General features: G+C 41.2%; 1 protein-coding gene across 1 annotated transcript in view; it reads left to right on the forward strand.

Moving 5' to 3' along the window:
* Positions 1–14,209, forward strand: part of COL25A1 (collagen type XXV alpha 1 chain) — a gene marked incomplete at both ends in the record, with an annotated part of 368,416 nt that overhangs the window by 179,216 nt on the left and 174,991 nt on the right. The window contains one exon of the mRNA XM_080916476.1: positions 2,948–3,009. Coding sequence (XP_080772602.1) covers positions 2,948–3,009 — 62 coding nt within the window. The remainder of the gene's footprint in view (positions 1–2,947; positions 3,010–14,209) is intronic.

Raw genomic sequence — 14,209 nt, forward strand, 5'->3', positions numbered from 1 at the left:
TTCTTTGTATATATTGGATATTAGCCCTCTATAGATGTAGGATTGGTTAAAGATCCTTCCCTGATCTGTTAGTTGCTGTTTTGTCCTTTTGACAGTGTCCATTGCCTTACAGGAGCTTTGCAATTTTATGAAGTTGCATTCTTGATCTTAGAGCATAAGCCATTAGTGTTCTGTTCAGGAAAATTTCCCCTGTGCCTCTGTGATCTAAGCTCTTCCCCACTTTCTGTTCTATTAATTTCAGTGTAGCTGGTTTTATGTGAAGGTCTTTGATCTACTAGGCCTTCAGCTAATTAAAAAAAAAAAGCTTTTAATAAGAGTTTGAACAGAATTACCCTGCATGGGTAGACAAAGTCTCTGTGTGTCTCTCTCTCTGTCTCTTTCTCTCTCTGTGCTCCCCCCCACTTTCTCTCTGACAAGGTTTCTCTATGTAGCCCTGGCTGTCCTGGAACTGGATCTACAGATCAGGCTGACCTTGAACTAGTGTTGGGACCAAAAGTGTGAGCTACCTCCAGCCATCTTGCCAGCTCTTACCAGGGGTTTTGATGAGAAGAGGGGTTTCTTATCCGCTCATCTCTTCCATTTTGTTTTTTATTTCTAGTTTTAGAGGCAAAGCCCAGTGTTCTTATCTGTACATCGGACTTCTTAAAACTCTGGTTTGCTCTTTGTCAGCAAGATACCTAGTCGTTGCTGAGGATTTTGCTCAGTTTATTAGTTCACTAACATGTTAGAAATCAATCACTGCAGACTTCTGCATCCAGTTGTCATTATAATATATTCTTCTTCAACTCAATATTTTTTCTAGGTTCAACATATTTTAGACTCTTGTCTTAAGACTTAGTTTGGCCTCTCTGCCTCTCAAATATTATGATATTCTTCAAAAACCATGTTATCTTCAATGGATGCCATCTTGCAAATGTCTTCTGCTCCAACACCTTCTGTTCCACAGTTTCTGTGGCATTTGCTTGGTTTCTGGATTAGTGATTGAATATTCAAGGAAGACATGTTCAGAAATACTGTCACTCTGCTCTGGGCTTTCTCCAGAAGATAGCATTGCTTCATGGATCACATTCCTACCCTTACCTTTCAAGGAGATTTTTAAACTTTAGATTATCTTTAAAATATGTAGGAAAAGTATTGTTTTAACTTCATGCAATTTACTGTTTTAAGGGAACATGTTCAAGGAGAAAAGAAAATAAGTTAATTCCCAGCGAATAAATAATTGCTATTTATTTTTAAGTGAGCAGCCTGTCAGGATACCTCAGACTGTAGCCTCTGGTATTTCTAATGGTGTCTCCTTCCCTGTGAATATTCATAAGTTTCTTCTATGAATTTAAACGTGTATTTTTCTTGTTTGTCACTTGAAGATTAAATCGATTTCTAGGGCTCCTGTGTTCTCTGCTAAACAACAGTCTCTTCTTTGAAAGGGGGCGTCTAATGTTAACCACGTCTATCAGGAGTGAGCTTGCCAAGTTTCCTTAGTTTAGTGATTTTATACTACAAAGGTCTGATTTAGAAGACCTTTTCTTCTCTAAAGGAGGATAAATATTGGAGTCTGGGTATACATGATTTTGGGCAAGTATATAAATTTATATTTTATTATATAATAAGGCCCTACCCTTTGTATTTACTCATTTAACTTTTCTGTCCCAATCTTTGAGAATGCCTTGAGTGTGCATGGAATTCTCTCTTTATTCCCAGATACAGAAAGAAATCCAAGTTTACTGATATTTTGGGTCTTGCTTATAAAGCTGGGTCTCCTAATATCTTCAGCTGATATTATTGCTTATTTATTGATTTTCTTATCCTGCTATTAACACAGATGATCATACTTATCCTGTGCCAGGCTGGAAGGGAAGATGGGTGGCCGACCAATGTTCCCACTGCTCATGGTAGTGATAACTCATCATGATAACTCAGATTCATGATGACAGTCAGCTGTGTCTCTTGAACTTTCCAAAGTTGAGAAGTCAGCAGCCCCACTCAGCAGCAGGCAGCACTGTGTTTTCCTTGGCTTTTTCTCCCCGGCGAGCATTATAAGCCCTCAGTCCTCTCTGTGTACTGATTGCTCTCTTCCGTTCACTTGAGCCGTAATTCACTAGAAGCTATTTTCACCCAAGGAAATGCAGACAGAAGCTGTGTAATTGTGAACAATGTCTTCAAGTTCAAGTAGCTGGAATGAGATGCAGGAAGTCTGATGTACCCTTGCTTGGTACATCTTTAGCTTGGTTGTCTTTATAGGCAACTCACTGAAATAAAAAGGTGTTCGTTTCTCTACTTTTTGAATGGAGTCATCATTAAGGCTAACTGTTCATTAAATGATAATGACCTTGTCTGTCTAGTAAAAAACAAAGAAACAAAAAACAAAACAAACAAACAAAAAGAAGACTCAAAGTTACAACCTACAAGTAATGCACTTAGTAGAGTCATGAATTTATCCAAGTGATACTGACACTGAATTCCAGTACATTCACATTTAACAGAAGTATTTTTAAGCTGTATTCCTTTTTGTGTATGCATTTAATTCATTGCTATGCAAATACTTTCAGAAGACTCATGTCAAACCTGATCAAAGACAAACGATATATGTTTGGTTCTTATAAGTTGAGACCTTCAGAAAATAAATATGACATTTCAACTGCTTGCTTAGCAAATCCTTTTCTGTATTGATGGTGTGTGAATGGGATGGACAGAAATTCTGACTCCCAAGCGTGTTTGAGTAGATAGCTGTTCAGACCAGCTTTGGGGATGAAATAGAGCTTAGCTTTGCTGAAACACAGGAGAGCTGTGGCCTTCATCAACATCTAGTCCCTTTCTTGAAGCTGATGGTGAAAAAAACACAAACAAAAAAACAGTGAACAGACATAGGAATTATGCAACAACCCTTATACAACCAAAAAAAAAAAAAAAAAAAAAAAAACTGTATTACAATGAATTCTTTATATTTCAGGTCCTCCAGGGAAACGGGGGAAGAGAGGCCGCAGAGGAGAATCTGGTAAGTGTCTTCCCCGTGTCACTCAAGTTCTGGTGCAGTGGAACTTTTTTGTCCCCATTAATTAATAGTGATAACACCTTGTTGGAAGGTGTGTATGTGTTTGACAGTTTTATTATAGACCTGGAATTTAAGGGGAAAATCCCTATCACAGCAAACTCTTAAGAAAGAAGCATTGGAAATGTTGTTCATTAGGATTTAATGACTACCCCCCTCTCACTTTTAGCTTGTTTGTTGCTCAAGGTCATCCCTTATGTCCTGCATTCCTTGGTGGGGTTCTCATCCATATGTGGTATAGCAACATCGCCATGTGTCCTCTCTGGGGTGGCCAGTATGGGAATTTATTTGTGTCAGCACTCTAACGAAAGCATGGTGTTATTGCAAGGAACTGGCACAGTTTGTCACACTGCAATGGGAGGGGCTCCTGGGACAGCCACAGAGCTTCACTGGTGAGAGAGCAGCATCACCGAGCTGTCTGGAGCTTCCATGTTGTTACTGAGGAAATGATGGACCAGCCGACTCTACAGCCAGGGCCATTGCAATCCTTTGTCCTGACTCCCACTCCAATAGTTCGAGGGATGAGTTCCTATAGGCAATTTGAAGTAGCAAAGGCCAAATGAAGATATTTCAAAGCTAAGAGAGAACAATCAGAGAGGTTGGTTACTATTCTAGCTCGAGGGAGTCTGAGATTTCAAAGGGGCTGATATCCAGATGGCTTCTAAAGAAAGAATCAGTTCTTTTCCTGGCCACTCCAAATGCTCCAAAACAGGATCTCCCACTATCTAATGGTAGAGCTTACCAATATTTAAGACAAATTACCAATATTTAAGACAACCACTGACCATGTATTGAAATAGTAGAACCTCAGCTTGTCATGCAATGGGCTGAATTCAGAACATCTTGTTTACCCTTTCCCTTTCAAAATAGATGCCAAAGTGAAAGGAATTATGAAAATTTACCAACTGGGGAGGATGGCTGCTGAGTATTCTCAAGAGCTGTCATTAAGCCACTCTGAATCTAATGGCTGGAAACTTGGGCAGGTGTCCTTCCATATCGGACAGAGTTCACAATAGAGGCTCTGTTATGTCCTTTAAAAGTGGAATGTTTAGGTTAGCCTGTGGAGTCACATCCTCATGCATGTGAGCTTAGGATAGTTTGTTCTCATTTTCCCCTCTCCCACTCCATCCTGTGCTTTCTCCTCCAAATGGTCCCATGTAGTTTTGAGGGAAAATAAATGACAAAACATTGTTGTCAGACAGTCATCAAAATGAAATGAAAGATGATTAAGGAGGAAAATTGTGTGTTTATTCAAAGTCCTATAGAGGAGACAAAGCCACCTCCCCACTGCCTAGTGACTTAGAGAGGTGGCATTTGGAGCATGCAGTATGCAAAATACAGGAGTGGTCTTGGTTTCTGCCTGTGTTCTGCCTTAAAGAACCCCACAGAGACACCAGGGCTGAGCTTGCATGCACTGGCAGAAACGGTGAAGGGAAGACTCGAACAAACGCTAGGCCTTGCTGATGTTGGCGTGTTTATGGGGCTCAGTCCTCCGCAGTGGTCCATCAAAAGTGATCAAGAGTCTCCTGACTCAGATGTTACATAGGCTTTTATGTGTTACACAGTTTTATTGCAGGTTCACGGACCTCTCCGCTTCACATGAACGGGCTTTAAAGAGCCTGAAAGTTTGTTCAAATTCTGTGCACAATTTGACTATCAATTAATTTTCTTCTGTCATCTCAAAGGATAAAGAATTTCTCATAAAGAAATCTCTACGTTCTGAGTCTCCTTAGTGTTCTTAGAATGGTGGTGATGGTGGTGGTGGTGGTGGTGGTGGTGGTGATGATGATGGTGGTGGTGGTGGTGATGGTGGTGATGATGGTGGTGATGGTGGTGATGATGGTGGTGGTGGTAGTGATGATGGTGATGGTGGTGGTGGTGGTGATGGTGGTGGTAGTGGTGGTGGTGGTGGTGATGGTGGTGGTAGTGATGGTGGTGATGATGGTGGTAGTAATGGTGGTGGTGATGACAGAGATGATGATTTGTTATCTGTTAGTTAATTTTAACATTCATAGTCACTAATTTCTCTTTTTTTCTCTTTTTCTTCTCTCTCCTGGTTCCTGCCCCACAGGTCCTCCCGTAAGTATTGTCTGATTATTTGGGCTGTTTACAGTAATCAGATTCCATGTATGTTGAAACCTTATAAAAATAAAAACACGGTTGAAATTTCATTTAGGAAAATGAGACTAACCTTTTTATGAACGTTTAAATGTGGGGGAAGATTCCTTTATTACACAGTTTAGGTGTCATGTGCTATCCTAGAATGCCGTGCTAAGGGTGGGCTTTATTTTTTATGCCGTCCTGCAGTGATCACTCTCCCGAGACTTTGGAGTAGCATGTGAGGCTTCTGACTTGAGACTTTTTCCTGAGATTCTGAAGTCTCTTTTTCCGAGCAGGTCTCCAGTGTATCTCATGCTTCTCTTTTCAAGAGTTTAAACTTGTAGCTGAGCTATTTGGATTTGCTGGCTCAGGTCTGCCAGATGTAAATGGCAACCCGATCACAGAATTGATACCCCCTGTGCGGGGAGGCAGAACTCCCTTTGAAGTCTGTTGGAGCCTGAGACAGGGCCCTTGGAGACTCTGTGCTCCTGTCTTTCCTTGAGTAGGTCACAGCCACAGCATTCCAGTCTGCTTTGCACTCCCAAGAATAGATTATCTTGTCAGCTTTGAGCTCGATGTGTTTTTTTGAGTAATATCCTGGATCTCTGCTGTCTGACCCCAGTGTTTATGGTGTGCACCGGGCCTTTTCAGTAGCAATGGTCATTAGCCTTGGGCTAGTTTCTTATTTCAGATAGCCAGTTTGCTGCAGGTTTTACACATTCTACATTGCCAATTTCTCTGAGGCCAGATTAGTGCAGGGCAAGGGATTAGCACAGATGAGATGAGAGGCTTGATGAGAGGAAGCATTGGCTTCGAAGCATTTTTCGTAGTGTTCCTGCCATGTTCAAGAATGGACCATGAATCATGCTCGTGAAGAACTTGCTTATGTGTCTGACTTATGTGCTCTTGCTTAGCATTAGGCAGGCAGCATGCCCCGGACCTAGAAGCCTTTTCTCTCTGCCTTCATTTTAAAACTTCTGTCTTTAAAACTCAGAGCACAATACAGCTGCTGAAGAGGAATCTTCAAGGTTATAAGGGGAGCACCGTGTCCAAGGCACCTTTCTGTGCAATTTGTATTGGCCATACAGACTAAGAAATTAATTAATGATAGCAACCTTCCCAATGCAAGGAGTTCCTCTCTGAGTCATTAAAACCACATATAGGCATATACCTATGTTCTTAGGCTAGCTCTTAGCCCAGATTTTCTGCTAAAAAATTGTGTGTCTTATTGTATTTAAAGAAAAAGAAAGACCATATTAAGCCACAACTATTTAGCGTGTAGTAGTCTAGGCAATTTGTCCACAAAATTTTATTGTTGTCCATAGCAGCCCTCTGCCATTACAAGCTCCATTTCTACTGATGAAGGTGACCTTCATAGAGGTGACTTTCGTAAGGCCCCACAGCCAAGGACTTGTGTTGTTAAAATCCAGTTAGATGCATCTAATCTTAGGTTGATTTCAGCTTTCTACTTTCTACTTTATGAATCCTAACCATGTTATAATGCATCCCACTGTTTACACAAGCTAGGCAGGCCGTGGTTCAGTTAAGCTCTCTGGCAGAAGCTATTATATACAGGGGAAGAGCTTGATCTGGTCGATGTAAAATGGCCACACTGTAAAGCAGGCGTGAGCCTCAGTCTACCTTGACTTCCTTTCAAATGCATCATGATGAGGGGGGCAGACTCCATCAAAGAAATGCTGAGGTTATGTGTTCTCATGCTGAATAGAAGATAATGCAAAATATTTACATGAAGAGCAGATAAGAAACCAGTTGTGATAGTTTAGATGAGAAATGTCCCCACCTAGGCTCAGACATGTAAACACTTGTCCCCCCAGTCGCCGGCGGCACTACTTGGGGGGTTAGAAGGTACAGCCTTGCTGAAGGGAGTCCGTATGCAGATGCTGACTGCCATGCCTCCCGCCTTCATGAGCTCTTTCAGAATAAGCATCTTCTTCCATAAATCACTGTGGGCCATGGCGCTTTATCTCAGCAATAGAAAAGTAACTGGTGCTCTAGAAGTAGAATAAAGGAAAGAAAATATGTAGATAATGCAGCCATTTTGTTGGTTGGTTGTTTTGGTTTGTTTTTGTATACACACACACACACACACACACACACACACACACACACACACACACACAGTGGAGTTGTACCTTGTTACTTATGCTGTACCTGAGGCTCTTTTGGGTAAAATTGTCTCAATAAAATCCGGTTGAGCCTCCAATTTTTTAACGTCCATCCAGCATTTTTAAGAGGTGTCTGACTTCTAATTTTGTTTTAAAATAGGTAGCTTTATATGTAATTTCTATGGCATTTGCTTATAGCTTAATAAATACAAATGAATGGCACTTACTAACAATGTATTTATTGACAGTATCCAATTATTGGCAAATTTAAAGTCTGGTGATCTTAATTTTGTTCTATTTTAAGCATCATTTTTTATATATAGTATTTTTTTTTTCATTCCTTTTCATCAGCTGAACTCTGACAGTTCGTGCAAACCTATTTCTCGGCTTTATTCCCTACTTTGTGTTGTTAAAATATGCTCAGCTATCTCCACAAGTAAGAAACTAGTTCCCGTGTAGAAATCAAGCTATTTTACTATTAGAACCACAAGTACCTTTGTTTTCATTCTGTATTGTCATGTGAAGCCCATGGGTAGTGTGGTAAGTTGATAACCTTGTTTCTGGTGGACAGCCATTGGCTCAAAACCCACAGCAAGGTAGTTTTCCAGAAGCTGCATTGGCATCCTGCTGGGCATCTTCTCCTTCTCTTTCCTTTTGTTATCAGAAGTACTCAGTACCAAGGACACACTACAGTGATCCACAATTGGCCCAGGGGGGGAAGGTATCACTGTCTCTTGTTCTTGCTAAAACTCACCTGTTTCTTGTTACTGTCTTGTCTTAATTCTCAGGATTAAAAGAACAAAGTTTTAAAAAGAACATCCTAATGATAAAATTTATCAACATTCCACTTAAATCTTTATTTAATATACTTTGGATGTATCATGCTAGAATGTGTGGAGATACATAATTACATGCTTTAGAGAAGTTTTTGTATTTTTGTATATTGAGGTCATTTATAGTTTAGAACTTGAAATAGAGCCTGAATTAGATCTCACATATCAATTTACTCTACAGGAAGCTGTTAGGCTTTAAACCATTTTGACAAAAATATTTATAAACAGCCGAAATGGAGCAATCTGTGATTATAAAGTGTCTGATCTTATGAGTACAAATCTGTCTGTTTCTCTACCTTTTATTCTCATGAAGGTAGCATGCTTTAGGGTCTAGTTCTAATGAACTCTTTGAAGGCATCTAGTTCTGACATTGCAACCATATTCACTCAAGTGATGTGCCTGACCACTGTGTTTACTATGAATTATACTTCCTGTTTTGGGTAGCTTGTGTCTCTATGTGTGTTTACTATGCAAGCAGATTGCCTAAATGATCATGAATGGAGGTCAGAGATCGACACGAAGTATCTTCTTCAATTGAAATACTTCTTGGATTTTAGGACAGTGTTGCTCACTGCACCTGGTGCTCATAAATCTGACTAGGTTAGCTGCCCATTGAGCGACCCATCTGTCCCCCACTCCCTGCCAAGTGTGATGGTCATCCCGCCCTCAGGTCTGAATTTTGTGTGTGTGCTGCGGAATCTAAATTCAATCCTTGCAGTTGAACCATCTCTCTAGCCCCTGTTGTGTGTGTTTAAAATACAAATACACACACACACACACACACACACACACAAACACTTAGATATGAATTTGGAAAATAACTTCAGGATTTTAAAAGGAGCAAATGTTTCCCTCTTGTCTTACAGTCTATCCTTCTGTCCAAAAGGAAGTTCATTTCAAGTATTCATAGGTCATCAAGCAGACCTAATAACTGTAAGAGCCAGGAGACCTTTGGAGACTGTATGCTTTACTTGTATGGGTCCACCAAGCCCTATAATTATTCCTGACTGACAGAGATATGATGTTTTTGTTGGTAGCTCGAACCCTCAGAGGTGTGAAATCTGATGCTGTTGCACAGCCTGTCTTGTTCCATCCACCTTCAGCAACTGTCAACTCAGTTTGAACATTAGAATCGTGTTGACAGACAAGCAAAGCCGACCAAGCCAAGCCGAGCCTGCCGTGCTGGTTCTGTGCTGGATGAATGAGGGAAAGAAATCTCTACAGAACTTTAAGATGCTAAACTCTGACATCTTTACTTCATAATGAAGAAACAACTGGGGAGTTTTTCATCCAAAAGTAATTCTTTTCCAGACGCAAGTACAGTGATAGCAACCACTCGTGTTTGGCATTTTGTGTGTATCAATTCCCCTGTTGCCTCTGTGACCAAGACTGGCCACACCCATTTTACAAAGGAAGAAATTGAGGGATGGGCGCAGCAGATAATTTGTCCTAGAGTGAATATTGATCAAGAAGTGTGAGTACAACTTAAACCCATGCTTATCCCTCTTCAAAACTCATTTCCCTCCATGTTTCCCAAAGATGTTTTTGGGGCAAGTTGGGTTTTAGTGTCCCTGCCTTCTCTCTAGGAAGCATCATCATTGTGCCTGTGCCTTTGTGTGTCTGTCACTCACATTAAGTTCTTTCTCCTTACCTGTGAGCCTTGACATTTGTTGCTACTCCTTTCTAAGTGCCATGTGGTCAATGTAAACTTCCATATGATGCAAATAGCATCAGGTGAACAAATTCCCTTAAGGAAAGGGAAGCTTTACCTCTTGCCTTAAGGAAGTTAGGAAAATGCACTTAGGAAGTTTTTTAAGAGAATGTTCTTCTATGTCTTTGCAGCCATCCTGATTAATTTAAGAACAAAATATTATCTCTCGTAAGACTTTGACTGTGCTTTTGAATGTGTGGGATATTAGTTTCTTTTCCCGTTGCTGAGACCCAAGAATCTGACAAAAGTAACTTACCAGGGTAGTGGCTTATTTCAGCTCTTGGATGATGGGTGTAGTCTATCATTGCAGGGAATGTCACAGCAGCAGGAGATTGAGCTGTATTGAATCTGCAGCAAAGATTGATGTGTCTTTCCACGTCAATGTGTGCAATCCAGATAATCCCCATTTGCATGCTCCGTAACCCATGCCCCATGCAAGTCTAGGTCTGTCAAAGGGACAGTGACAAAACCATCACCTGTAGAGATTGTTCTTCCTCTAATACTCTTGTTGATTGAAGATTAAACCATTTGTCCTGGTGATGTCAGCACAAAATACCTAGATAGCTAGATAATCATATCCTTCACTGCAGCAATTCAAAGGAATGTGAACCTGTACAATTTATTTTTAAAGGATTCCTTTAGGTAGAGTTAGAAAAACGGCAACAGGCTGTCTGTCATGCTAGGTGGCTTATTTTGTGTCTTAGTTAGGGTTTCTGTTACTGCTATAAAATACAATAACCTAAATCAACTCGGGGAGGAAAGGGCTTCTTTTTTCTTATAGTTTGTAGTCCATAATCCAGAAAAATCAGGGCAGGAACTCAAGGTAGAAATCTGGAGGCAGAATAAAGAGGCCATGGAGGGGTTCTGTTTACTGGCTTGCTCCCTAAGGTTTTCCTAGCCTGCTTTCTTATACAACCCAGGATCATCAGACTAGGGGAAGCAATGCCCACAGTGGACTAAGCTATCTTAAGTTCAGATTTGACTGATAATAATAATAATAATAATGATGATGATGATAATGATAATAATAATAATAATAATAATAATGCTAAAAATTTCCCTACAAGCCAAACTTATAGAGATATTTTCTCAATTAATATTCCTTTTTCCCAGATGACCCTTACTTGTGTCAAGTTGACATAAAACCTAGCCTTTTGGAATCTTACCTATACTATAGGTTTGCCCCTGAGATCTAAGATAAAAGGGGTCTATAAATATGAACTCTCAAGAAAAGCCCAGTACCACCCCCCCCCCAGTGGTTCAGGGTTACGGATGGCAAAGTTCAGCCCCAATATATTTAAATGCTTTCTGTTCTTTTTATTATGTAGGCTATATAAAGTAGTGCCAGATAAAGTAGACCTTTGGAATTATGGGAATGCATAAAGCACCGAGACTTACCGTTTGCCATCGTTGATGTATGTTCCTTATCTATGGTATAGGCCTGTGGCTTTTATGGGGACTCAGACTGGTAGAGACTACCGGTACTGTTACAGCATATCCTGAGGCTCCTCTGGGCTTGGGCAAACAGGCGAAGAAAGAGAGCTGAGGCTCAAGGGACGGGGTGCTCCAGACAAGTACTAGAAATACAGAATGTTCTGTATCATATCAGTCACTTTTACCTAAAGACGAGAGTCAAGTCAGTTGCTCACACAGCTGCCTGGGCCATAGAGAAAGATAATGAGACTCAGAAGAACAGCTAAAGTTGAGATGTGAATGGGAGAGCAGGGCAGTGAGACTTTTGTCTTTTTCTCAATTGTGGAGATCAAACCAGGGCCCTACCACAGGCTTGGGCAGTGCTGTGGTACAGAGCTGCACACACCTCATGCTCACTCAGAACTCATAAAGCCTTTTAGAAAGGAACCTTGTTGGACATACGGATGCCCGCACACCATCCTGATAGCAAGTCTACTGACCGATGAGGAGCCCTGTAGACCCTCCCATTATGTTTCTTGTCACCAGTCTCAACCACGTGGCTGTTTCTGGGATTGTTGTCCTAACCTAAGAAGACATGTAGACACCTCATGGGACAAATTAGGGAAGTAACTTTGTGACTTGTGAAGCAATGACTATCAATATCAAGAAAGCTACTTTAGAATTAAGTGTACTTACAAAGCAGCTCAGATACATTTTGGATGTAATATTTACATCTAATTAAATTGTTTACGTATTTACTATACATCCCATTCACTGCCTCCTCCCTGTCATCCCCTCCTAAATCCTTCTCCCTCCTCCCTTCTCTGAATAAGTGGAGCACACTGAGGCCAGACAAGGCAGCTCAGCAGAAGAACACCTCCCACATGCAGGCAGCAGTTTTGGGAACAGCTCCCGCTCTGGTTGTTCGTTGAGGACCCACATGAAGACCAAGCAGCTCACCACATTGGGGACATGGAACCTGAAGAGGCCACCTCCTATAGTCAGGCAGGAATCTCAGTGGAGCCATTAGAGACATCAACCCACCCACAAAACTTTTTACCCAAAACTTATCCCATCTATAAGAAATGGATGTGTGATATTTTTTAAATGGCTGAATGGATGATCTGCGTGATTGGCGTTCTTTGCGAGTGGTTAAGCGTTAGTAACACCCAGAAGGATCTCAGTAAAAACTGTTGTCCTTGCCCTGTACATGACTGGCACGGGCCCTATTTCTGATTCCACGAACTCAGTGAAGCACCTACTGCCACTACCACATTCATTTGACCAAAGTTACCTAAATGCAATATTAATCTGGGTATTGTCCATGGGGCTCTAATCTCAAATACTCTTCTTTCATTATTTAAATTAACTTCAATTTTGTTTCTGGTTAAGGAACAATTTCAGGAAAGTAAGGAACAGTTTCAGAGTATGCAATCTGGTGTCACAGGTTTCTTAAATGTCCATTACAAAATTATTAATGATTTTTAATTCACATGTATTCTTCACAAATCTTCCTGATTGTGGTCAAAATAAACCTTCTGCTTGTTTTGTGCCTGCTCATGCCTCAGAGCTGCTGCCTATGTATGCATTTCTAACTTCTGTTTTTGAGCAATGGTTGTTAAAAATGCTTTCTTCATGGTCAAAGACAGAAACAAAAGGTTGCAGGATTTAGTGGCAGGCTCTGAGATCAGTAGTCACAAGCTCAGCTGCTTATTTAAAAGAGCTCATAGTGGTTCATTTATCAAGACTGTCCTGGCTGTGTCTTTCCCTCTGCTGTGTAAGGGGGGATGGGGTGGAGTAAAATGGCCTTGTCTTCAGAGACCTGAGAATCCAGTAGAGAACAAAATCCAGACAGTAGTGTGATGGGGAAAGAGGTGTGTTCACAACATACCCAGATGCACTGAAAAATAGCAGGAGAGAAAACGGCCCAGTTCTGAGCACAGAGTGTGTCTCTGGATCTGGTCAAGGTGAAGCCTTCTGAATGGCTGCTCTTAAAGAACTTAACTTTTAAAAGCCTTTGAGGTACGAGGAAGGATGGTTGACATATCTGGAAAAAGAAAAACCCCAAGTGTATCGACTTACTTATCCTGGAGCCCAAAGATAAGATGAAAAAGACTGAGGACACAGACCTGAGAACTGAGAGACTGCAGAGGACCTGGCCTGCCAAGCTAAGTCATTCTCTAAGTGTGTGGTCTCCGGAGGACTTAGGCTGAGGAGGCGTACCCAGAGCAATGTTTCAGAGGAGCGCCCTTGCAGAGGACTTAAAAAAGAAGAAATGAGAAGAGAGAGATGTTTAGGATAGCTATTTCTATGAGAAGTAAAACAGTACACGATAAGGGAGCTCTAGAGAACAGGGCAGGTTTAGGTGGCATAGCCAGGGCAGACGCGCCCTGTGTGGCTGGAATGAGTGGTGAATAGGGGGAGAAACAATGTAGGCCCTCGGTTATGAGTCTGGGGAATACTGTGCTGGCGACCAGGGTAGAATACAGAAGAAATGACCTGAGTCATGGCATGTGTTTGGCTTTGTTGCTGTGACAGATATAACCAGATATAACCAGCACTAATTAGGAATTCTCAATTTTGGTGAATTTTCAGAGGCTTTACTTTCTTAGCAGGAAAAAGTAAGACAGATGTGATGGCTTATATTCATTTTCCAGCTGAGTCAATTTAGAATCACCATAGAAAACATGGGTGGATCTGGGAAGACATTTCCAAGGATATTGGAGTGAGTGGGAAGAACACGGCCATTGTGGGTGGCACCATCCACGGAGCTCTGGTTCCCAGCCTGAATTAAATGGAGAAAGTGAGCTGAGAACCAGTGTCCTTTTCTATCTGCTTCCTGGTTGTGGGTGTGATGTGACATCCTTAAGGTAGACTGTACCCTCAAACAGAGAACCAGATTAAACCTGTCTGTTGCTTTTTATACAGTATCGCCACAGCTGTAAGAATGCTATAACTTCAGAAAGCAGCCCACAGCATG

This window comes from Micromys minutus, assembly GCF_963924665.1.
Source record: "Micromys minutus genome assembly, chromosome: 4".
Lineage (NCBI taxonomy): Eukaryota > Metazoa > Chordata > Mammalia > Rodentia > Muridae > Micromys > Micromys minutus.